Below are 26,161 nucleotides of genomic sequence, written 5' to 3' on the forward strand. Positions count from 1 at the left end.
CCAGCAATGCTGTCAAGGAGTCAGTTGCACGGTGGTCAACCTGCCCAAGGCATCTAAAGCACCGGTGAGCATCCCTGGCTGCTGGACTTTGGTGACCCAGACATTATGCACAAGACCTTTTTCTTTGAGCAGACTTTCAAAGTGGTGCTGGAAGCCAAAACCAAACGGGTCAGAGAGTAGCAGACAGCAAGTTTGAGAACTTCTGCATTTTATCAGAGCTTCAAGCAGTTGCTTCTAGCTCACCCGGGCTGCTGAGCACCCAAAAAAATCCCACCGTGGCTACATCCCAGCGATGGAGCAAAGGCTGTCTGCTCACTGCCAAAGGACAGAAGTGATGCTACTCCAGATGAGTTGTAGGGATACAATCACAACAGACCTACCAATGCCCAGCAGTCCGGGAAGCCACGATAAAATGTCTCAGAACCAACTGGTCCACACTGATATCCATCCTTCTGCTTTCTGCAATGTCTGATACTCCCACAGAAAAGCCTCATGCATCCCACTGTGGCATCTCTAAAGCCTGTGCTCCTCTCCTCTTCCCATGGGGAAACTCACTCTCACGTTCCAAATACATTTGCCGCTCCAAAATCCATACACTTAGTGTGCATTGAACCCAAATCTTCATGTTTCTACAAGTTAGGAAATAAACTAGGGTCTGATGAAGACACTCAGGTCATGGGGAACCCCAGCCACCCAGTGATCCCCATGCCCCCTGCCCCACCTCTCCCACCACCAAGAGGTGGTTGTCTTCCAGTAACCACCAAGCACAGCCCTTTTCAGAGGCTTTAACGTCCTAATGCACAAATTTGACCTCAGCAATGGAATAATCAGAAACCCACAAATTAAATTTGTATTTCTCTCATGTTGAAAGATTACAATTACAAGCACTGGAAAGCTTTTCAATGCTTTCCATGTACATCATATTTCATTTCAAAGTGTCTTCTTTTATTGTATCATGCAAAAAAAGTGATGAAAGATGAATATATTTGCTTTCCTCATGTGCCAATGCTTATGCTAGTGCTTTATATTAATTTTCTCCTTTAAAAAAAAAATCTGTATTAATTATTTATGGTCTTTCATCCAACCATGTGTATGAGGCTTTATGCATGTCACTGGTCCTCTAATAAATGAAAGGCCAAAAAAGAAGATCAAACAGCATTTCAGTGAATATTGGTAGATACCAGAGATGGAAATTAAAAATGTCACTGCAATAAGAATGCACGATTCACTGCAGCCAGCACAAGGTAAACACGAGTCAAAGAGGCAGCACAGAAAATAATGAAGCAGCTGAACTATATTTTCCATCCCTGAATTATATCCTAATTGCCGTGGCCAGGAGACAGATATCAACACCTGCAGAGAAGCATGCACGCAATATGCACCATGAACGGGTGGGATTAAGGTGTCACCCAAGCCCAAGCAGGAAATATTTCCACTGCAAAGCTCGACAGGAGCTGAACGTGTGCTATGCACATCTGCATCCAGCTCCTTGCACCCACCCTGCTACCATAACGGAAAGTGCAGAGCCCAATGGTTTGGTACCCAAGGAGAACTCAGAGCATGCTCAGAAGGTGCCAAAGCATCAATATCACATGAGATTCTCCCTGTTTGAATTTCAGAGAAAAAAATTATTAAGCTGTTTCTCAGGCATTATGGTCATATTAATTTTAATGGTCCAACAACTACATCTGTGTTATCCACCAGAAGAGGAAAAAAAACCATAAAAAACCCAAACAAAAAAAAAACCCCTAAAGTAACAAACAAAAAACCAACCAAAGTAAAAAAAAAAAAAAAACCAACCAAACAAAAAAAAAACAACAAGAAAAGCCACCCAAAAACCAAAAAAAAACAAAACAACAAAACCAAACTAGGAACCCTACAGTGGTCAGGACAAAGGTTCAGCTCACACTCATGCATCGCTCCTCCTAGAAAGCCTCCTAGCAGCAATGATAACACACAACTTTAAAGAGTTAGATGCTGCCATTCCTATAATTTAAAATCTAGAGTTATTTAGGATGGAAAAAGCTGAGCGGGATGGATTTTTGAAAGGGATTTAACACTCATGCAATGGAAAATGGAAAACACAGGGAGCTGGAAAACTGAAGCATGGCAATTATTTATGGAGGTACTTTAAGACTCACCAGACAGCATCATCTTCAATACTCACTTCTACCACCAATGTTGTATGCAAAAAACATACAGCTCACTGCTATAAAACCTCCCTAGGAACTTACGGATTAATTGCTTCATCAGAATTAGTGTAAAGAGCTCAATTTTTAATATTTTTCCATATAAAATTCCCCTGGCTGCATCACATTCTGCAATGGCCCAATGGAGCAATTATTGGGAGTTAACTAATTATTGACTTTGCATTTGATTCTGCATCCCAACAATAGGATTTGTGCAGTGGGCAGGGAATTAGGGGTGAATGTGGACTGCCAAGTGTGGGGACAGCAGTACGACTGCCACTAATGACGGAGATGGAGAGCAAAGCAACTGCATCCCTCTGCACAACGCTCAGCACTTTCCTGCAGCATCCTTCTCCAGACCGATAAGGGAAATGAGCATCACGATCTCTGAATTACAGACCCTGCGTTCCCTCTGAAGGACACTCCTGCAGACCCGTGCTCGCACATGCTACGAGGAGACACACCCGAACGCTGAAGGAGATTGAGCAGTTTGATATTTCTGTCATTCGACCGCGTGTTATCAGCAGCATTTCGTGTCATCCCAAGCCAGGAAAGCTGCAATGCTCCTTGTTTGCTGAAACAACCTGTCAACGCTGAACGTGTTTCAGTCAATTGTACATCACGGACGAAGCCGGGAGGTCCCATCACTCTGGAGTCCAGGGCTGGGGTCCATCCAAAAGCCTAGGACAGGTATGGCTGCAGGATGGTTTTGTCAAACAAAATCTCCAGTCTGAGAGAGGAATTGATGAGGTCTTTAATGCATGGCACCTATGAAAAGGGTGTTCTTCAGAATAAAACAATAGGGGCATCAAGACTGAGCCTGGAGTAACTGCCTTGGTGGTACACAAACAACTGGAACTGGTACGGGGCATATTCCCACCACAGGGTAAACTGTGTGCTGCGAATACACTGGCCAGGCTGCCCCAGCCTCCCTCCTGCCATAACGCCATTGCAACGGAAAAACAGCCAAAATCCAGAGCACAGAGCAACAGTCAATGATGGATGGACTTATTCAATATGTTTCGTGCGAACAGAATACCCTACAGTGGATCTAACTAATCTCATGTAAAGGGACAGTTTCTGGAAACAGAGCTGCACGCAAAGATTTAAGTGCATCTCCGAGCGAAAGAAATGGTTGTTTCCCCTAACCCCCCAGATCAACCTCTTAATCCTGGAATTACAGATTTTCTCAACAAGCAGCGTGCACTGCACAATGTATGTCTCTCTTCTACCACCCGATAAAATCTTAACCTGTGCAATCAACTCTTCGATAAATGTTTTTGATCCTGATTTCCAAATTAATTTCAGAATTTTTTTAACGTAAACCTGACCTTCCACTCCACCTTCTTTTACTCAAGTTGTGGAGCCTGTAGTCATGTCCACAGTACCCGTGAAGCAAGAAGAATACAAAATCACATTTTCAATGAAGCAATTAGTACTTTTTTGTTAAACATCTGGTACGTGGTCCTTTGGGAATGAGCAAAAAATTCCTTCGTGTAGGAGCTCTGCTTCTTGAAATGAAAAGACTTAATTTATACCATAAGTTTCCCTCCTTACAAAAGGAGAAAGTGTCCTCCATAAGTCAAGCAAAAATTTTCTTAGGAGTCAAGTACAAAAGCTTTTTCTTCAAAGAGAAAAGATGAGATGTACTTTAAAGAGATACTTCCAGAGAAAGAAGAAAAAGAGTTCAAGTCTAGGATGAATACAGCTTGGATATGTGAGGCAGTTTCTTCTCCTGGTGGGTGTCAACAAGAATGGAAACCTTCCTCCTGAGAATACTCTGCCAAGGGGACCAAGCGCGTTTGTTTGAATCTAATGTGAGACAAGGATCTTCAGCGAAAGCTGGGAGAGAGAAAAAACTATTTTCTTAGACAGAAAGTAAGGATAGAAAGTTTTCTTCTAAAGAAAAGATCGTTACCAGCCTATTTCCCACAATCCTGCCCTTCCCAGAAAGCAAAAAGGAGATCTTTCCAACAGCAACTAGCAAAGAAAACCAAGAAGATGAGTTGCAAAGCATTGGAAGGAGGCTCCGTGCCTCCTGCAAGGGAAGACTCCTTGCTCTTTCCAAGAGCAGCTGTAGATGAAACAAGAACTTTGAAAACCCTGAACCACCTTTTTATTTTTTCTTCACCTTTTTTTACACTCATCTGTTTTGACACCAGACCAAAAGGGACTCCTATTTTTTGAAAGTCTGACTTAGATCCACATATGTTAAAGGAACAGAAGACACCGTAGCCTAGATTAGTTTTATTTTTATAGCTTTAAATAAAGCAGGTAGGTACCACCGCCATCACCTGCAGAAGTAAGGGGACGCTCCTCTCCTCCTCGCTGCATCACCACCAGCAGTGTCATGACTACATGCAGCTTGATAGGATGCTGCACCTGAAGGACTTTCCTTCAACGTCCCAAGATTTAGTCATCTAGCAGGCATGTCTGATGTCAACCATGCAAAACCAGCCCACAGGGACCCACAGTTATACTTCTGACTATAAACAACGTGAACTACTCATTCTTCATGATGTGTTCTTTCCTTTCAGTCCAGCAGAGGATTTACCCCCCTGGCTATTTTCAAACCAATTTTTAATTTCACTCCTTAGCTGTGTACCTTACCCTTGAACGTAGTTATAAAATGTTTGGGGCTTTGTTTAACTTCTTAGAGCAAAAAAATATATGATACCCTCAAGCAGCATATAATTTGGACTAATAGCCAGATAGTTTTTAGAAAGTGGTTAATCAGAATTATGGGGTACATAAAAAAATAAAACAAAACACCAAAAAAAACCAAGTGGTTACCAAGGACCAAGTGGTCAGAAGATTTGGTCAGAGTCATCTAAGATTGTGAGAAATCAATAATGATAATTTGAGATTTCTTTACCAGAAATCACTAGAGAGGGAGATTTCCCATCCAAGTGGTGCTATTACAGTTTCCCAGCCAGTCAGTAAGTCAATAATGGAGACAAATGAGGAAACAAGCATTTTCTATGGATTTTTTTTTTCAACAATTCATTTTCCAGCTACACAGATACAGTGCCTTTTCAAATTTTAAATCAGAGGCTGGAGACTTAAATTAGCCCTTCAGAAGTGCTCTCGATCCAAAACTAATGTGGAACACAGTATTCTTGTCTCTCTTTAGCTTTACAAGCCAAGAAGCTTCCCAAAGTGATTTTTTTACCCATCCAGTTTTTAAGAAATAGAAACAGTTTGTTTCCTTAAACACATTGGAGTGGTTCATTAAAAAAAAAGAAAAAAAGAAAAACATTTCTTTCTTGCTCTAATGATAAAGTTTTGCTATTAAAAGATAATATCATTTGGCTTCCATAGGTTTGTTTATGAGTTACCTAAATCTGTAAGAAAACTGTCTCTATGTAATTTTACTAAATAGTCGTTCACTAAAAAAAAAAAAAAAAACCCAAACAAACATGTTTTGATAGAAAATGTTGGCTATGTTATTGTGATCCTTCTGGTTCATTTTGGGGTCTCCACGTAAAAGCGTCTCGTGGGCAGCTATTCAAGGAAACACACCCAACCCCAATACTCCTGCTGGGTACTGCCCAGAGCTCGTGACATGGCACACACAACGTATGATCTTTAAATAGTCAAGAAACTGAAAATTTCAACTAAAAAAAGCCCCAAAATTAATTTAAACTACTTGGAAATTTTGTCAAGAACATTTCAATTTCCAATATTTTGATTTCTTACACGCTTTTCTGTGGGGTCCAGGGTTTTTTTCTCCTATCTTTTCCACAGCTAGATCCAGTCTTGGCTGGCACCCGAAGCTTACCAAGCAGTACTGTCTGCCTGCAAATATTTGGTCATTAACAGATGAAAATACCCAGTGAAATATCATACCCGAAATATGATGGGAAATCACTCAGAATTTAATCACAGCTGGAACCTAAAGTTTGTCAAGTTCCAGAAAGACATCATCTGTATTTGAGGTATATTAAGCAGCAGCATATCATGTATAAACCAAAATTAAACCTGTAATAAATCCCACACAGCAAACCTGAGAACACATATTAATAGCTAAACAAAATAAGATACAAGGAAAAAGACATATTCCAGGAGGAAGTCAATGAAATTCAAGAAAAATCAAAATTTCTAAACAATCTTTCTCAACTCTTCCTGTTCAGACCGTGCAGCATCCCAGCTTCTTTGCTTAGCGTGCCTATACGTAGTCATTAGGGTTGCCTGTTCATTTATTAGACTCCAACTCATTAATAAGCAATTAATTCCTAATTCAGTTATTGCTCATAAAGGATTTACAAATTTGGCGTTGATATGTTATAGCTTGTGATGTGTTTAACGAGCTAAATGTACACACCAGGCAAGAAAATCCCGCAAAAGGCCATTGCCACGCTTCACCAATTCCAGAACTAACTCACAAAAACTGTCACCACTTGGGTCTCTAAAGTAAAATACAACTTGAGAGACGGTGCTTTTGGGGAAACACAAGCCCAATGCTTGCACTGGCATAAGACTGGCAGGTTTCTTTTCTTCTAGACTAAAGGGGTAACTTCGAGCTCTGGATATTTAACTGCATATGTGGAATGTAAATGTATTTGTTTACATGACGCTACCTGCATCAGAAGAGTCTCCAAATGCACATTGCAAAGGCTTTGCACCTTCGGAGCACTTCAAACAGACTTTGAATGTTTTCTTAATTTGAAGTGTACAGAAAACCCCAGTTGTTTGAGGCATTCTGGACTTCTCACTTTCCAACAGCTGAGCTCAGTGACATAATTCAGATGCAAAATTCACCATTCAACCTACAGCAATACAACTACTGGATCACAAGCGAGAGACGTGCTTCATCCGACCAGCCCACTCACGGACACTGGAGCCTGTGCAACTCACACTGGGCTGTTTTTTTATTATTATTCTATTTTGTGCATTTATTGCAGTACCACATTTTCAATGGTTTCCACTTTTACTTTCAGCTCTGGTGACCAACTGAATGTCCAATACATCATGTTTTCCACTGCCCAACATCTTAAGTGTAGCTTTTAAAACTGCGTTTCACAGGAACACGAAATATTGCCTTTTAGGGAACAGGCTGCCCAGAGAAGCTGTGGATGCCCCATCCCTGGAGGGGTTCAAGGCCAGGCTGGATGAGGCTTTGGGCAACGTGGGCCAGTGGGAGGTGTCCCTGCCCACGGCAGGGGGTAAAACTCAATAAGCTTTAAGGTCCCTTCCAACTCAAACCATTCTGTGTTTCTATGATAAAAAAATGAGAAAAAAAAAAAAACAAAACAAAACAAGAAAATAATCCCAACAAACCCAACACTCCCAGCATTTTCCATCAGCAATTAAAGCAAAATAGCAAAAACCATCTGTACTTGCTCCCATATCAATCTCAAGGGCAAGTACAGACAAAAAGTAAGATATTAAGGGCTGCGCTACATATTAGATCTTCACCCTATGCAAGAGGCAGACAAACCTTCCTCTGCTATCGAAGCAGGCTGAGTTGTACCCAAGCATCACCTTTCTTGCCAAAGTATTGTGATCTAGTTTAAAGATATTTCCATAGGCAAGCAGCCCCAACTCTTCTGACCATAAATCCTCCCAAAAGCTGCAGAATCTGGCTAAAGCACTGTTTAACACCGGGCATCACAAAGAGCCGGTCACTTCTTTGTAACACCAGGTATTATAAGAAGTTAAAAAGCATGGTAAGAACTTCCCCAGCGGTTTACTTACAGTACACGTCCACTCTGATGGACTTGATGGCTGGCGAGCCCAAGCCGTTCTCAGCCTTGCAGTAGTAGCGTCCTCCCTGGTGCCGCTGGATGTTGGCTATCCTCAGGGTTTCATTGAAGACGCTCGAGTCTTGAAATCTGTCAGAGGCACTTCCTGCTGTTTTGGTCCACCTGATCTGAGCAAGCACCAAAAAAAATTGTTACTTCAAGTCTGTAAAAGTGAGCAGAGTTTTCTCTTCCCCAAACCAAGAACCACATGCGTGGCGGCCAGGATTCTATGTTGGACTTGGGGAACTTCTCCAGAAAACTGAATAGCTCGGGCTTACAATCAAACACTCCAGCCAAGAGCCCTAAATGGTAATCTTGCATCTACCATCATGTCTTAGAAATAATTAATTACTTCTGATGGAAACGCTCCAGAAAAAAAAATGCCAGTAGCGGAGACACAGAGAACAACTCACTCCACCATCAGTGACCCACAGCTGGAACAGAAAAACTCCCTGTTAATGGCAAGGAGCAGAGTTCAGCAGAAAAGGCGGCTGTGCTCCTGTACTGCCATTGAAATGATGGCCATGAAAGATCAGGGCACATTGGAAAGCACCTTCAAAACACCTGATGGATTGTCTTTTAGCAATAATAAAACCCAATTGTAAGGAGTCAGACTATCAGGTGCTTGAAACTGCCAACTACTAATGTTTATTTCTTCAAACAGGTGGTTTGTTGTTGGTTTTAATGTCATTTATGGCAATTACAGATTCCTTTACTCCAGTAATTATTTTCCAAAAGTGAAGATTTTTTAAAGGGAACATTTTTAATCCCAAACCCATAAAAATACCAGTAACAGCCCACAACAACCCACACCTGCACAGAGGTGGATACCCACACTTGCCAACCCAAGCCCTTGTCTGCATGACTCAGTGGACTAAGATATCTCATAAAAGGCACCAGACCTCCAGAGACTCCCCAGCTACCTCCTGCTCTTTCAGCTCACACTAATTCAATGACCAGGACAAGCAACATTCAGTTCCAGACCAAAACTGCCTTTTTTCTTTTTATGGTAGGTTTTTACTACCTGTGGAAGCCACCAGTGGGATATTTGCATAAAGAAGAGTTTAGGTCTCTTCTGAAGCTTCTCAAAGCTGTCTCTTCTCAACCCCGTCCACTAATTCTATGCCAGGAGAAAGACCAAAAATTCTGCAGTCATTGATAAAAATGAGATTGACACCAAGACAAATACTTTGTTATTAGTTCCTGGGCTCCCGTCCCCAAAGAAAGTCCCCAAGTAGTCAGTGAAGCCACAATTTAAAGAACCACACTTAGATATTGATCCATTGGTATGTCCTAGGCAGGCTGTCTGCAAGCAACCCTGAGCCAGTAGTGGCTTGGTTTGGAGAAGATGCTGCAGCCTAGGCAGCTCACGTTTGCCGCCAGTAAGTGACTGTCCCCATGTCCAGACAAGACTAAGCGGGACACACTGTGGTTTCAGCCCTGTCCGATGTGAAGGAAGGTCCCATATGAAGGAAGGTCCCATGGCTGAACTGGGCACTCCTTGGTGGACACACCACCATGGGTCGCCTTGGCTGGAGGGAGATCATTCTGCAGAGACACTCAAGTTCCACCATTCCCAGTCCTGACCCAGAACTGGGGTGCAGACCCCAGTAACCTGGACAAGAGCACAAGGTGGGCAGGGGTCAGCCCTCCTTTCACCAGGAACTTCTCCTGGGCAGGAGAGATCTTCTACAACAGGCTCCAAGCTGAAAAATTTATGACCAGCTATAGCCCATCTAAATTATCCTCCCCTTGAAATAAGGGCAGGCATGGGCTTCAGAGGTTGAAATCACAGCAAACAATAGTTCCAAAAAATGTTCATCTCTTTCTGGCTTGTTAAATTCATAAGCCTGACTGGCTTTTCCCTCTGCCCTGCATAACACTCGCACGGTTCTGCTGCTCTGGGATTAAGCAAATACACCCAACTCCGCATCTACAACGTTGGGTCTGCGTGCGAGAGAGACGCTATTAGCACGGCTATATTTACCCCTCTCAATCTGTCTGTACTGCTATTCTCAACTCTTGGCTCCGGGGCTTTTCAAATCATCCATATAAATGTGCCGCAGGATAATTTTGGAACACACCCTCAGCTTCTGCATGCTGCAGAATGCAATTTCATCAGATATATTTCAAATGCTGGAGAAGTACTTTAAAGCGGTATTTAAGATATCCACTGAATCTCTTGGCGTGTTTTATTTTCCTTTTGTGTAACCAGAATTGTAAAAATCAAAATTGTTTGATTTTTAACTGGAAAATAATTAATAGCATGACTTCTTTCTTCCTCCCCTTCTTTTCCCACTAAAAGTTTCCAGTGGAAGGCACTGCCCTGTCAAAAGAATATATAACTTAAATAATGCATTATAAGTATTATCAGCATCTATGTAACTGGTAACGTTACATATCTTGCACAAAAAAATACAACAAAGTTTATTTAGATACTATCAGAGGTTGGGTTGGTTTTTTTTCTGAACATAAAAGCCTTCCCCCTCCACTGCATCTTAACATTGATTTATCTTCCTTTTATTATAAGGAATTTTGACAGGATGCTGTTTGGCTGGCAACAAAAGTAGACTTCTCAGCTTTAAAAAAAAAATATGCATGTGTCTTTTAGAAGAAGGAAGAGCAATTTTAATAAATTAATGTAGTGCACGTGGAGATACCTGAAGAATAAAAGGAATACCATCAACTAGATTCTCTCTTCTTCTCTCTTCAAAGACATCCATTGGCACAGTCCCTGGTCTGATGTAACTTCAGTTCATTATGTACCTTAGCTTGAACTCAACGTACACCCAAAAACACGCCGATCAATATTGCACGGTAATGTATTGAATGCACTGGGAAGAAAAACTTTGCAACACTATGCTAATGTAGTAATTAAAAAAAAAAAAAAATTGGCACAGAAAAGCCAGATGTCTGAGGCTGAAAACCTCTTCAGATAAGTCCTTAGTGCCTTCACCCATTGCGAGCTCCAGGCCGTGCTCTGGGGTGACCCCCAATGACTTTTGAGCAACTGGGACCCTCAAACCCATCCTTAGAAAAGGAGCATCTCACAGCTCTGGTGTCCAAGTCCTCATCGCTGCTGAACGCAGCAACCTTTGGAGCAACTGCTGCCACCACACTGATGTTACCCCATTTTCATGGTGGGAAAAGGGGACCACAGGCTCGTGGGACACTGCGGCAGGTGTTGGACTTGAATCCCAAAGCAACCTCCGTACTTCTTTATGGTAGAGGATTCAGAAAGCCTCTAGATTACTAGGGTTTTGGGCTTGGTTGGGTTTTGTTGTTTGTTTGTTTGTTTTTAAGCACTAGACTGTGTACTCACACAGTTCAGATACTCCAATATTTTCAGATAACTTCGCACAAAATAATTGCTCACCCAGATGCATTTTATCAGGGTTTGCTATTCATAATTTGCTTTTCTGTTTGAAACCACCCCATTCCTAGTGCAGCAGCAGCACCGCATGCTCTGCACGTCGACTCAGATAGCATGGATAACGTGGGAAGTCAACAAATTCTGTTCCACCAAGAAGTCAAAGCCATTCTTGCTTGTAATGCAAAGTTTCAATTAAAAAGTTACATCTGCACATCACAGTGTACACAAATCAGACTAATAAACGTTAATCCATTACACAGATACACGCTCCCTGGCTTCTAAGGATGCAATTTCCCAAAGTGCTCCCTCTTACTCTGTTGTGCATTTGGGAATCCCACCCATTTCTTGTCATTGCTCTGCCATATGATTATTGTCTTTATTTACCACATACCTCTTTCTTTTTTCTTTCCTTTTCTTTTTTCTTGCCAAACATACGCAGAAGTAAAAATGATTTATGAACAATTCAAATTACTACATTTTAAAAAAATGTGTAAGTTACAGCCCATCTAGCCATATCATGACCTATGTACTTGACTGGTTCGTATATGCCCATAATTTCTCTAACTATCAATATCTTTGACAGCATTTTATTGGCTTTAGCAGATGCCCTGAGCTTCAGCTGACCCTATAGCTTCACTTTTCCCAGTGAGCTTTCTGGCAACTTCAGTAGGAGTCACAGATTTTACATTTTTAGAGTAAATATGCAGATTAAAAGGAAAAAAAAAAAAAAGAATATTTTGCTTAACTTTTCTCAGCTTCAACAAAGTACTCATGCCCAAAAGAAAGGCAGCAGAATAAGAAAAATATTTAATCTTGTCATTATAAAAAAGAAACACTTCTGTCAAAGACAACAAACATCACAATATCTCTACTTTGAATTAAAAAATTTTGCTTGGTTCAAAAAAATCACCACCACCAACCGCCCCCCAAAAAACCCAACAAAACCCAACCACGTTTTGCAATGAAAACTTTCTTTCTTCCATGGAAAAAGTTGGTGGAAAATGAAGTTCTGACAGTCTTTCTTCTTATGCCATGACACTGAACTCTGCCTAACACAGCAACTGCAAGTAAATATGTTCCTTAAAATATACCCAGTGCCTGCATCTCCCTGTCATCGATTGCAGTGGCTGCCCTCTGATGTTGCTAAGAATACAAGGATGAGGAGAAACTTCCCATCACTGTTATGACTCCCTGTGACGGGTTAGCCCTTGGCTGAGGGCCAAACCACACACACCCGCTCACACAATTCCCACCCCCACCCAATGATAGGAGAGAGAATTAAAGGGGTAAATGGAAAAGAGGACTCATGGGTTGAGAATTAACCCAGGACACTCCCAAATCTCTGCCTCAGATTCAAGTCCTCCTCTGTATGCAAACAGACGTAAAAGAGGACTTGGTACAACTTCACTAGGATGTGCTGGAACATTTCTTCATGCCTAAAGACATCAGAGCCTTTGGTAAAAGCCATAGTCACCACCCCTCCTCCAAAAAAACCAAACGAAAACAATCCTTCAATTTATTTTTCCATGAGATTATTTATCCAAGAGAGGAAATCAGCACTGATTTAAAACAAAACAAACAAAAAAAAACCCCACACCAACCAACCAAAAAAAAAAATCCAAAATCCAAAAACCACCTTGCACTTGCTTTTGCAAGGACAAGTTCCCTCGAGGAAATCTCCCACGTGTTCATCAGGTCATTCCCACCATACACTAAAGGAAAGCCTTTGCATGTCTAAATTACAGGATTAGCCACCCTTATAGCTAAATAAAATGAGAGGGGGGTGTTGCGTTTTGATTTGTACCAAACCAGAGGCAGGATGACGCAGCATGCCTGATGAGATCGAGAGACAAAACGCCGGACTTTGGAATAGATATTGCTCCAGGCTATCAATATGCAACAGTGGGATGAAAAACTCCCTTCCGATTTATTTCATATGATAATATCTGAAATATTAGGCTTGAAAATAGCTTCAGGTGAAAGTAGCGCTCATTGTTCTAAACTTCTTACATGGAATGTTAGAGTGGCAAACCAGCCAACTCAAAGCAAGCCCCTGTGAAAAAGTGCTGATCCTCTGTCTTGGACAGGGCTAGCAAGCTGTTATCAGTGGGAAACCCAATCATAGAATCATTAAGGTTGGAAAAGACCTCAAGGATCATCAAGTCCAACTGTCAACCCCACACCACCCAACCCACTAACCCATGTCCCAAAGCAACGTTTCTTGAACCCCTCCGGGTTGGGTCCCCCCCCCCCGTCCCGGGGCAGCCTGTTCCAATGCCTGAGCACTCTCTCAGTGAAGAAACTTTTTCTAATATCCAGCCTAAACCTCCCCTGGTGCAACTTGACGCCGTTTCCTCTTGTCCTAATGCAGACCTGGAGAGCCTTTGGTTTCCAAATGTATTTCTTCAAGTTTGCTGGAGCCAAGATGCAACCACCTCGGAAGACTTGGTTTCACTGCTCTGTACCTGGACTGCTCAAACTTCACAGAAACACGAGAGAGAAAACCAAGCACTGTACCCAGACCAGGCATACGACTGATGCCATCGCCTTTATGGGACAACTCCTGTGCTTGTGTTTACACATATACTAGTGCTTCAGCAGGCTGGCATGCAAAAGCACAATTTTTTTACTCATCTAAGTAAAAGCAGCCTATGACGTTAACTGTTAACACGCAGGACATGATCCGTTCTGATTTGGTGCCAGAGATCACTGAGAAATTGTTATTTTCCAGTTTGATTGCTAGAACACATAGGAAAAAAAAAAATCTCCTATTCTTCAGTAGAGGAAACATTGTGGTTATTAATTACAGAGAAAATCAACATTAAAACCAGAGCTACAAGAAATCAAGTCCTCTAGAAGAACTTCGGAGCTTTGTTCACCGTTCACTTTAGTCCAAAGTGTCCCAGTCATAGCAACACTGTGGTTGGAGTCTATGGATGAAGACCTGTGACTCCAGGATGGTAAGCTGCAATAAATGAAAGGGTTAAGAAGAATAACTGAAGACCTCAACATCTGATAATGTGAGAAAAACTCTATCTAAGGTGACGATTCCTTCATCTCTGAACTTCCTGCACCTCTGCAAGACAGATGATTTATACCTAAACAACGTCTCAACACCAAGAGTGAAGAATTTGGCTCTGGAAGTCCAGAGGAAGGATTTCTTACACTGAAAAGCTGATAACCTAAAGATTAACTACATACAAGTGAAGAAATTTGAAGCAATCACTGAAGAATTTAAGAAGAAATTAATGAGTGCATCCTGAAGAAAAGAATATTGCAATCATTAGGTAAATGGGTAAAACAACCCTCCTTTAAGTTCTTCTTATAGCATCTTGGTTAGTTGAATCAATGTGTTTCTTTATGAAAAGGTAACATCTGGGGAAACATCTATGCATGCTTTCTCAAAACACCTCTGAGGAACCTGCTGAATGATTAATTGCAGCAATTTATCCTAGTTTGACTATAATGCTTTTCCTTACGACTTTAGGATGTTTCACTGCTTCAAAAAATTAGCACTTTTATACTGCATAATCAATATACATTTTACTATATCTCACTGAAGGATGGAGTTTTTTTTCATTCTTCAGGGCACGAAAACACTCTCTCTGGCATTAACTGGGAAGGACTGAGTTCAATGAATTTCCCAGAGCTTTGTTTCTACAGAGGTCAGGATCATTTTTAAATTGTCAATAGCTGCAGGACTTTAAAGGGCCTTGCACGGTTATGCCTTCCCGATGAGAAATTATTTACTGTCCATCAACTAAATTATTCAGTGAGTTTCATGAAATGATCCACACATCTATGAATGGTGTATTTTTTATTATTCTCTCTGCTTTTTTATTCAGCAGCATTAGTTTGCTCCAAAATGAAAAACGACTTTTCGCCTTCATAATAAAGAACATGACCTCAGGGCAGAACGAAGCAGACACATCACCATCTGAATTCCTATTTATTAATTTTTATGGTGGTCCTCCAATGTTGGTAAGCCATGTCAAACCACCAGGGTCACAAACACATCCTCCTAACTTAAACATCTGAAAATTCATTCCCTATAGTCCTTAAATGGTTGAAAGGCAAATAAATACAAGACATTTTGTAACTTCTAGATCCTGCTATTTGCAGTAATCTTGGTGATGAGACTGGATCACTCTGTGAACTTCACACCTCGACTCTTCTTTCCCCTGTCAGTTGATCTAGACCACAGTAATTTTTTTCCCCCCAGTGACAGAATAAATTGCTATTTTTGCCATACAGGTAGAGTAAATGATCTAAAACCCCTCCAGTTTTCAAAAAGAAAGGCTGGTATAATCCAACACACAAGTTACAAGAGCAATGCTACAGGGAGAAAGCTGATAACCTGGAGGTCAGCAACTGGAAGAGCTGGAAAGAAGAAGACTGGGTCCATGGATGAGGCAATGGTCCATGGATGCTCTACAAAGGTTACCTCCAAGGAAGGCACCATTCTGGGCACTTCTCAGAGGCTGCAACTGGTAAAAAGGACCGAGAACAGGGAGGGGGTGCCACAGCTAACCGCATGCTCAATGCCCATCCCACCACTGCTCTGAACTACTGGTGCACCAAAAAGTTGAGATAATTTTTTTGGTTGTATAAAGGAGAAAATAAGCAGATAGAGTAGAAGTTTTACATTGTCTCTACCTAAAGCTTCTACAGTTGCCCTTGAAATAAACTCTAAGGTGACAGTCCCACTCTGAGGGTTATAAACCCGAGAAGATGTTGAAGAACTGGCAAGGGTATAGAGAAAAGCCACAGTACTCATTAAAATAACAAAAAACAAACATTCTCAAGAGTGCAAGTGACAAGCTCAGCAAATTTGCAGTATCAAATGAAAAATCAGGGAAAAGCAATCAGCATCTTTAAAACATACATGAGGGACCAAAATTCGATAGCAGATCAATATTCAACATAAAAGGCAGAGTTAAGGCAGTAATAAAATGGATTAGAAATCACCTACCATTTGCTCAGCCTAAGATGTTTATGCAAAACATCCTCTGTCCAAGCCATTTCACCAAAGTCAGCAGTGCCAAAGGACTTTTCGAAGAGTGCTGGGGGACGTAAAATCTCCTGGTGCTCACCACCAGGAACCAGCCCAAACCATCACCCGGCACTGGACCTCCATCACCCGGTACTTCTGCACAACTGCAACCAACGCCCTGTCCTCAGTGGTCAAAGACAAAAAACCCAACCTTACCCTAGATAACTCTTCATAGCCCACTTTTGCAAACAAAGTGTCTCACTTGGCTGCTAGACTTCCTTGTACAACCTTTCAGAGCCCAGCTTTACCCAAATTTGGTCTGGGAACACAGCAGTACCATGCCCATCTCCTGGCACCCAGAGGGGATGTCCACCCAATTTGGGGATGGGGGAGGGTGGGAGAGGAGGATGGAGGTCTGAAGAGCTGCTGGTGAACCCCAGCTCAAGCAGCGGTGGGAAACCAGATGTCATCAGCTCCCACGTTCCCGGAACGACTTGTCTCCTCCAAGAGCAAAAAGGCATAAAAATGTATTTCTGTCATTAAACTCAGAAGACTGGAGTCTAAACAGAGAGAGGAGAGAGTGGCTGCTAAACAGGATTTTTCTACTTTAAAGTCACTCATCATAATAGAATCACGTTTCACAGTGACAAAGTCATCTTGAAATCCAGGCAGCTTAAAATTGATATTTTTTTTTCCTTTTATAACAATCCTTTCAGATATTACTTCTGCTTCTGATTCTCTCCACCTCTACCCATTTCACTCCCCTGCAAGACCCCTGGAAGAAAGAGTATTTGAGAGACCGGAGGACACCCAAAATGCCGTCAGAACCTTACAAGTACGCTACTAAAAACAGAAGAAAATGTTTCTCTTTTGGTATTTCAGGAATATGAATCTTCTACTTCCTACAACAGCCATTAGGGGAGATATTTTGGGGCAGAAACACAGCCTTTAAACTGACAAGTGCCACCAATAAATATACCTGTAAAGGAGAAAACAAAAGCAGCAGTCGCTGAGGCCAGCAAGGCTGCACGCGTGGTGGAAACAGAATTGCAACAGAAAGTTATTTCTGTGCAGACCGGGAAGGCTGTGAGGCAGAGACCTACACAGTATGGATGACTCAACAACAGAAAGAAAAATGCACTTGTTTCCCTTCTGCAGAAAAACTAAAAAAACTTATTTTGTTTCCAGAAGATGCTTGTACCTCCCATGGCTAAGTGTAAAGTTCTGCAGAACCTCTGTTCCTGCAGGAGCACGCAGGTTGGGGATGCCCCATCCCTGGAGGGGTTCAAGGCCAGGCTGGATGAGGCTTTGGGCAACCTGGGCTGGTGGGAGGTGTCCCTGCCCATGGCAGGGGGTGGCACTGGGTGGGCTTTAAGGTCCCTTCCAACCCAAACCATGCTGTGGTTCTATGCAAGGCATTGCCTTCCCTCCTCCAGCAAAGCTCAGCTCTGCAGAGGCACAACTGCCACCGCTGCACCATCCTGGCCATTCCAGGCATATTCCTGGCCCACCTCCGCTCGAACAAATTAAATCCACTTAACTGAACATCATCAAATGCTGGGTTTAAATGGCTCTTTTCTTCCTCTATATTGTCTTCTGCAAATAGCACCGAGGTTATTGATTTCCTGCAATGCAATATCAGTCTGTTGACTTAAACTTGTTCCCATTTTAAAAACTTCATAAAACATAATCCGGAAAAATCATGCTGTACTACAAACACCACTGATAACAGACTCTGTGCATGAAGAGACTGAGAAAAATCTCTTCTAAATATTGAAAGCTGATGACCACCAGGCTCTGCCTTCACGTCCGTTATCAGTATTTCCTACAGCATGCCCTGCAACGCATCCCTCTGAGACTGAAGATGCACACCGGCCTTATTTCTAGGCATCTTTTTGAATTAAACCCTAAATCTCAGCGATCCAGTAACATTAGCCGTGCTTTATCTTCCTTCCCCAGGAATCAACGTTCCTTCACGCTGAACTACACTTGACAATCTCATGGAGCTAAAAATGAGAGTGAGATCCTGAGATTTAACTTGTTTTAGCTGCGACAACAAAGAAAGGAGGTGATATTTTCTTTTGCTCTAAAGGTGGGAGAATTGTGAAGGGGGGTAGCAGGGAGAAAACGGAAAAGAGAAGAAATCTTGACAAGAGCTGGCAGCTCCGCTGAGCAGGCAGCTTGGTATGAAATGCTATCAACAGAACATCGGGGCAGAAAAGATCAGCAGCTGCCGAGCACAAGTCCCAGGTACTGCACCAAGCCCATGATTTCTCGTAACATCAGAAATCAGAAGCATTGATTGAAGTTTTCAAAACAGGTTTAGTTTTGTTTTTTTTTTTTTCCAAAGGAACAATTTTCTCTTTCAAACTACAACATATATTTTAGTTGTATGACTAATAAACACTAATTATTAACCAACATGATGACACAAAGTCCAGAGGTCTACACTGATTCCAAATGAGAGAATATTCATTCATAGTAATTAAATCTATCCATATCAAGTCAAAGTCATCAGATGCAACTTTTTGATGAAGCAGTCCCAACACACACAGAGGCTGGAGGATTAAGCACATCACACCTGTATGCTCCAGGTGCTGGACAGGAGATGGGATGAGGGACATCTGGGCTCAGCCAGGATGGAAGTTTCTAGGTTTCTGCTGAAAAGTGCCAGGGACACCAAGAAACACCTCTGTGGCCACGTTCTCACTTCAGTGTAAGCTTTTTTTTTCTTTTATTCAGAGGATGAAGAAGTGTCAAAGTCTCTTGCAGACAGAGAGAAGGTTTAAAGCAATATTAAAGCACAGTGGAAAAGGACAGAGTCTCTTCTGCCCTGTACCTGGCAGAGTTGAGAAGGGTTCTGCAGGACTTTTGTTCAGCGAAAAGAAATGGAGAATGTGTTTGAATCCTACTGACCTTGAGATTTAAGCTTACTTCTAATTCAGAACCCAATGAGAAGAAAATGCACGAAAAATCCAGTAATCACAAATAGCATCATTCATGTCTTGCTGAGCTTTCCTGGCACACCTTTAAATGACTCCCACGAGTGCCAAGGAAAGGACCTGGGAACAGTTCCCACGTATCAAGATAATTACAAACAGACATTAAGGAAAAAGAAAAAAAAGAAACAAATACAACAACTTGGTTCAGCTTGCAGTTAGAAATAAAAGGACAGGATAAAGGGAGCAGACTTGCAGAGCAAAGGCCAAGAAAATCATCCCAATATTAAGCAACAAGGAACCCAAATTATTTCCAAAGGGAAATGAAGATCGCTTCAAACCATGCACTATGGAAAACTTGAAAAGTTGATAGCAGAGGGAAGAGGGGCCACAGCCACTAATCCATCACAGTCATGATCCATCCCCAAACACTCCTCTGCACTGGGGAGTCTGCCAGGGCTCTGGACAACTCACTACATTTCTACTTCATGTAGAAAATGAACGAATTTTAGCAGATGGGAAGGGCGTGCAAAGCAAGCTAGTGCATCAGGAGAAAGTGCATTGCAGGGCAAAAATCAGCTTTTTGCCTTAATGTTCACCTTCCTTTGACAAGTAGATTACAAACTAGAAGAGGCAGCTGAACCAAGCTTCAGCCCACCAGAAGTTGACTGGCCAAGCCTTCTCCAACCATACACTGCTGGCTGGCTCTTGGAGCTGTCAGACTGAAAGGGTTATTTATTTTTTATTGTCATTTTACTTTCTTTGGCTGTTGGGCAAATTTCCTTGATTTTTCCAAGTGATTTTTAGTTAATTATGTATTTACCTAGTTGGCATAATTGTCTTCAATTATGTAATTAGTGTTCATATGTGTAATCATTTGAACATGTAATTATATCTAATTACACCATTAAAACGTGCAAGTCATAAATATCCTTATCATTTTGATTGATAGACATACAGGGAGGAAAAAAAAAATCTCACTTGTTATTTTTATCTCCTGGATCCTGAAATGTGCAAGAGTAAGAGGATTCAGCCTATAATGTTCCTGTAATTATTTATAAGGACATATCAAGACTATATCAAGGTTATATCTTTCAAGCAGAAGTAGAACAAATCAAATCACTCCAAAGTGAGGTACAAAGAGTCATCAAGTGTAGCAAGATTTTTCTGCAAAAAAAACCCACTAACAGGAATAATCTGGGGAATATTCATTTAGTGTCTTGCTGCAGAAAAAGATAACACAGAACAAAACACACAGATGTTGTTCCTGTTCTGATGGAAGATGCTGTTGCACCCTAAAAAAGGGGTTTTAAAGCTCCTTGTACTTTTTTGCTACCTCTCAGACAACCAATGTAGCCACACTTACCGGAACAGCAACATTTTTTAGTTCTGTTCAGCTGTGTTTCAGCAGCTGTGCGCCCTGTAGTACAACACCAGAAAAAATACCTGGCACATACCAACTGAATGAGGACAGCAACAGTTGAGTCTTCTTTTTAATTGCTTCTGGCTGGGAAAAGCAAACGTTTACACAGATTAAATAGTTAAGCTTATTTAAAGGTCAATCTCCCCTCTTCAGGTTCAGTTTTCTTGTCTTTACTAACATGCAGAACAGTCTATTAAAAAAAACCAAACCAAAACAACAACAAAAAAACCAAACCAAACAAACAAAAGCCTGACTTGCAGAGCATCCTTCAGCAAAAGGCATTTGGTTTTTCCAGCCTGATAAGCTCATTCGTGCTCTGCAGAGCATCCCGATACAAATGACCAGGTGGATGGCAGCGAAAATAAACCCGGTACTTCCCAAAACAGTCTCTCCCAGCTGCCAGAGGCTGAAGGAGAGCTCAGCCTACAATAGAATTTTATCTACGAGAACCTGGGAGCTGCAGAGAGAAGAAAAGCCCACCGAAGGATCGCAGCAGGGTCGTTTAATGGTCAGAGCAGAAACAACCCAATTTGTTCACTCCATCACCATCAGACACCTCAGATGGACTGAGCAGAATTGCTTTCACTAAAATGCAAAAGCAACCATCTCAAGAGCCTGCCTCAGTAGTCGAGGGTATTGCTCCTGGCCCTCAGGTGCCATTAACTTATTGCTGGGCATCCTGGGTTCTCCTACAGGTGTAGTAAAGGAGGAAGGAGCTCCTCCTAGGAGGGAAGAAGAGGAAGAAATCTGTGACCCTCTTATCTCAAAAAAACAAACAAAAAAAAAACCCAAACAAAAAAAAAACCAAAACAAAAAAAAAAACCAAACCAAAACAAAAAAAACACTGAAAACCACCACCAACAACAGAACAAAAAGCCCAAACAAACAAACAAAAAAATCACACTGGGAAAGCAATATCTTCAAGACCATATGCAGACAAGGGGAAACATGATAGTAAGGTCAACGCACATAGAACCACAGTGTGCTACAGAACCATCTTCCCTCTGCTCCCCGGATTTAGTGGGATGTAAGAAAAAGGCTCTGAACATTCAACAGTGGAACTGCCAGTCATGGATGTGCACGCTGGCGTCAAATAAATCTCCCTTTGAAGAGCATCAGCTCCAGAGGCAGACTGGGAAGTCAAGTGTAGAAGGCACCAGCACCAAGTTTGGAGTCATGCCCCATCTCCCCAGAGGCACGACGTTTGGAATTTTGGATCTAACTGAGATAGTGGGAGGTGTCCCTGCCCATGGCAGGAGGTTGGAGCTAAATGATCTTTAAGGTCCCTTCCAACCCAAACCATTCGATGATTCTATGTTATACCATTTGTGGAGAAGAACGCACACAGGCAGCAAAACAAACACGGTTTCCATGGTTCCACAAACTTCTTGCTGCTCTGGGAAAAAAATATGAGGAGCTAACTGCTCTGAGGTTTTACTTACAAATGTAGGAGAACATCTTTCACCATCTAGTGGAGGGTGTCCCCACCTATGGCAGGGGGTTGGTACTCAATGACCTTTAAGGTCCTTTCCAACCCAAACAATTCTATGTTTCTATGTCCACAGCAATGGGGATGATTCCCCATTCTCCTCCATAAAAAGCATCTCCGAGTGTTCTTCGGAGATGTCTTTTCATAGACCAGCTCCCAGAATGTACTTCTGCTTCAGCCCCAGAAGAGCTGCATATGCTGCTGGTTTCCCTGGGTTACTAAATCATCTCTTTACTCACCACATACATTCTTCTTCAGCAAGACAGACCTCACAGCAACAGCCCTCATTCCAAAACCACCCACCTCATTTTTCACAATGAGACCAGTTTGTTCAACAGCCATGGAAAACAGCTGCTTCTGCAGCATCCCAGAGCCACTTGTCCATCTTTTCAGCCAACATCCAAACTTTTAACGGCCATCCAGAAAAAGGAAAGCATTGAGACAACATAAAGAATCATCAAGACAAAAATATATTTATTGGCAATATCACAGAATGGTTTGAGTTGGAAGGGACCTTAACGATCATCTAGTTCCAACCCCGATATCAATAAATGAGGCAAATAGAAATAAAAATAAATAATAGAAAGAAATAGAAGCATCCAAACACAACTTTTCCAACACCCATGGTAGGTCAGGATTTCACAGAGCACTGCAAAACCCCAGCCCACGGGTGTCCGGAGGTGAAAGGCAGCCGATGTGCACCACGCCGTGCCTCCCTCATCCCTCCTTCCAGCTCCAGCAAACGAGCTCCTCATCAAGCAGCGAGGGAGCTGCATCAACCGACATGTAACGGTGGCATATTATAGAAACACCTTCACTATTTAACGTGCATGCTGTCTTAATTACTCAGTGTGATTAGCGTAGCCTCCTCTACCGTTTCAGTGCAGAATCCCAGCTTTACCTTATTAGTTGACGCAAAGAATTAACATTTTCTGGCCCTCCACCATTAAAATATAAAAAGCAGCATTTCAGGAAAAAAAGAAAAAAAAAATCACACAAAACCCCACGTGGCGTCTCTTTGATCAGCTGCAAGGGAAACATAAAAGATGCCTTTGAGGTAAAGCGGATGCTACGTTTTCTATTTTAACTGATAGGAATTCTCATTAACTGCCGGTGTGGCCAAAGAAAGCAATTTGTGGGGAGGGAGGTTACTTGCACGGGAACAGCTGGTTCCCCGTCGCGTTCTGCGCATCCTTATTGCAATAACTGTACTCCTGTTAGAAAAACGATGATGATCTCATACGACATCCTCAGTTCGCGGGAAGACTTTACAACTGTTCAGTGCACACCTGACACAACCCAGCCTGACTCATGGCTCAGTTAGCCCACATTTTACACCAAAAAAAACCCCTCCATGAACGTTTGACTCAATAAAGCTCACATTTAGCTACGAAGGGCGTGTATTTCTACCGTTCTTCAGCATTAAAAGAACTACCTGATTAAAATTCACATGTCATTTTTGCTGCTCAGGCTACGAACAGTTTTTTTGATGTTTTCTTCCTAAAGTACAGCACCTGGATTCCCACCTCTGCAGAGCGCTGCAGATACCTTGGGTGCTCACTACAAACCTCCCCTGTTCTGTCTGACATGAGAAATCAGTGATAAACATGAAAAAAGTCCAGGACAGAAAGCACAGCATCCAGGGAAAGACAGAGTGGGAAGACAAGCGAGCGAGAGTCTCCTGGAGCTGGACCAGGCTCCTTGGGACCGAGATGCTCGTGCACCCGAGCCCATCACAACAGAGAGCACGACACGCTCCCACCCAGGATGACAATGACGCTTTGTGTACAGAAGCGCAGCTCAACATGCCGCAGAGATGCTGGGATCTCCCAAAAACCAATTTAATTATAGAAGTTTGGTTTATTCCTACCACTCATTTGAAAGAGGAAAAAAAAAATCCCAATAAGTGAGTGAAAGAAAGGGTCTCACCCCAGTCTTTTTCTTCTCTCTGCTGTTGCTTCCAAATGCAAACTTATGAGGTGGAGCAAAAGCTGCTGCTGACTTGGGCTACACTGGACTGGACAGACCTTTCAGTCTCTCAGCATCATGGTGTTCCCCTGATAAAGACAAACGTGATAGCCATTCGATCCACCCATCTATTCTCCCTACGGATCCTCCTAATTTGACATTTCTTTATTTTTTTTCCTTTCTGCTTCTCCAAAGAGGCTCTGCACTTGTTTGGGGAACACAGGCATGCCATCACACAGGAAGGTGCTGGCCAATGTCTCAAGAGGGCCTCACCCATCCCACCTAAGCCTTATCATTAGGTTCAGCATGCCTACTTTGGAAAGTCAAAAAAAAAAAAAACCCACAAACAAAAAACCCAACAAATTAAATGCAAGGCAACACAAAGCTGCTTTCCCCCCACCGTGATATCACTGCTTTCTGGTCTTGCCTATTGCTTCTTGCAGTTATCATAGAACCACAAGATGGTTTGGGTTGGAAGGGACCTTAAAGCCCATCCACCAGTGCCACCCCCTGCCATGGGCAGGGACACCTCCCACCAGCCCAGGTTGCCCAAAGCCTCATCCAGCCTGGCCTTGAACCCCTCCAGGGATGGGGCATCCACAGCTTCTCTGGGCAACCTGGGCCACTGCCTCACCCCCCGCACAGGAAAACATTTCTTCCTCACTTCCCAGCTCAATCTCCCCTCTTTCAGCTTCAAACCGTTCCCCCTCGTCCTGTCCCTGCACCCCCTGATCCAGAGCCCCCCCATCTCTCCTGTAGCCCCCTTTCAGCACTGGGAGGTGCTGGAAGGTCTCCCTGGAGCCTTCTCTTCTCCAGGCTGCACACCCCCAGCTCTCTCAGCCTGTCCTTGGACAGGAGGTGCTCCAGCCTCTGACCATCTTCATGGCCTCCTCTGCATTATAACTAAAATGAAACAATTCCACCACCCCCATCTCTGCGTGCTCCAGTGCCTTGCTGCTCCAACCGAGCTGGCACACTGCGGGAGTCAGCTCAGCATCCCCACCGGTCCCCCGCAGCCAAGGGAGAACATCCCTGCCACATGGACCACCCCCCTTACACCACCCACATTCCCACCAGGCAGGATGCAGGTCCCCAGGGCTACGCGTGCCCCGGAGGAGCCACAGCCCTGGTTCTGCTCTGGACGTGCAAACCCCCAGCTTGGGGAGCAGAACGTGGATCTAGCAGCTTCTCAGCTGCACGGGGAGGAAGTGCTTGGTGACAGAGCGGCCGTCAGCACAGCACTCCACTCCCACAAGTGGAAAGAAAACACAGCAAAACAGAGGTAGGGGGGAAAATTTGGGGTTTTTCCAAAAGCAGATCCTCCCATGCATCACTTTCTCTCTTCACACACAACCAGCACTAAGCGCACGTCTCAGCCCCTTGATTTCAAGAGGATAAAACGACACAGTCCAAGAGCGCTGCAGAGCAGCAGGGTTGGCAGAAGGATGGGAGGGGGTGCAAGCTGCTACGGTTCTGCAGAAGCAAGCCTCAGAGCCCCTTAGGACACGTTACATCCCCAAAACAGAAAAAATCCCAGAGCCCGCACAACTCTGACGGCTGGAGCACGGGTACCAGCAGCAGCTGCCGCCTCCCCAACTCCTGGAACTTGGTCGGGGCAGGAGAGCAGATGTGGGGACATCGTCACCTGCCAGAGAGCATTGGGCCATGCTGGTGGAGCACCACCTTACAGCCACAGTGAAGCAACTGGATGACTTGGGCACCACCCGCCCTTCACTCAGCACATTTTGCATCTCAGAATGTGCCGCTCGTGATAGGATTAGGTAAAATGAGGGGTGGCAGCATGTGGAGGTGAATGACATGGGGAAAAAGCACCCAAAGGGAAAAAAAATAAAGTAGGTAGGGATATACTGACCAATAAGGTCTTCATCATCCAGCCTTTAGTGGACAAGCAGGAATCCAAAATCCCAGACAGTCCCTGCTATTTCAGAAGATGCCTTTTCAGAAGAGCTCCATTGGCCACCCGGCCTCATGTTGGGACAGTCACCATTGTCGATGCCACCAGCTGGACCACCCCAGCAGAGG

The 26,161-nt window shown here is 43.0% G+C and overlaps 1 protein-coding gene across 1 annotated transcript in view; it reads right to left on the reverse strand.

Moving 5' to 3' along the window:
• The window catches only part of MDGA2 (MAM domain containing glycosylphosphatidylinositol anchor 2), a gene marked incomplete at its 5' end in the record, with an annotated part of 110,683 nt that overhangs the window by 79,109 nt on the left and 5,413 nt on the right, over positions 1-26,161 (reverse strand). The window contains one exon of the mRNA XM_010073296.1: positions 7,887-8,061. Within this exon, the coding sequence (XP_010071598.1) occupies positions 7,887-8,061 (175 nt within the window). The remainder of the gene's footprint in view (positions 1-7,886; positions 8,062-26,161) is intronic.

The sequence above is a fragment of the Pterocles gutturalis genome, unplaced genomic scaffold (assembly GCF_000699245.1).
Source record: "Pterocles gutturalis isolate BGI_N339 unplaced genomic scaffold, ASM69924v1 scaffold8637, whole genome shotgun sequence".
NCBI classification, from domain to species: Eukaryota; Metazoa; Chordata; class Aves; order Pterocliformes; family Pteroclidae; genus Pterocles; species Pterocles gutturalis.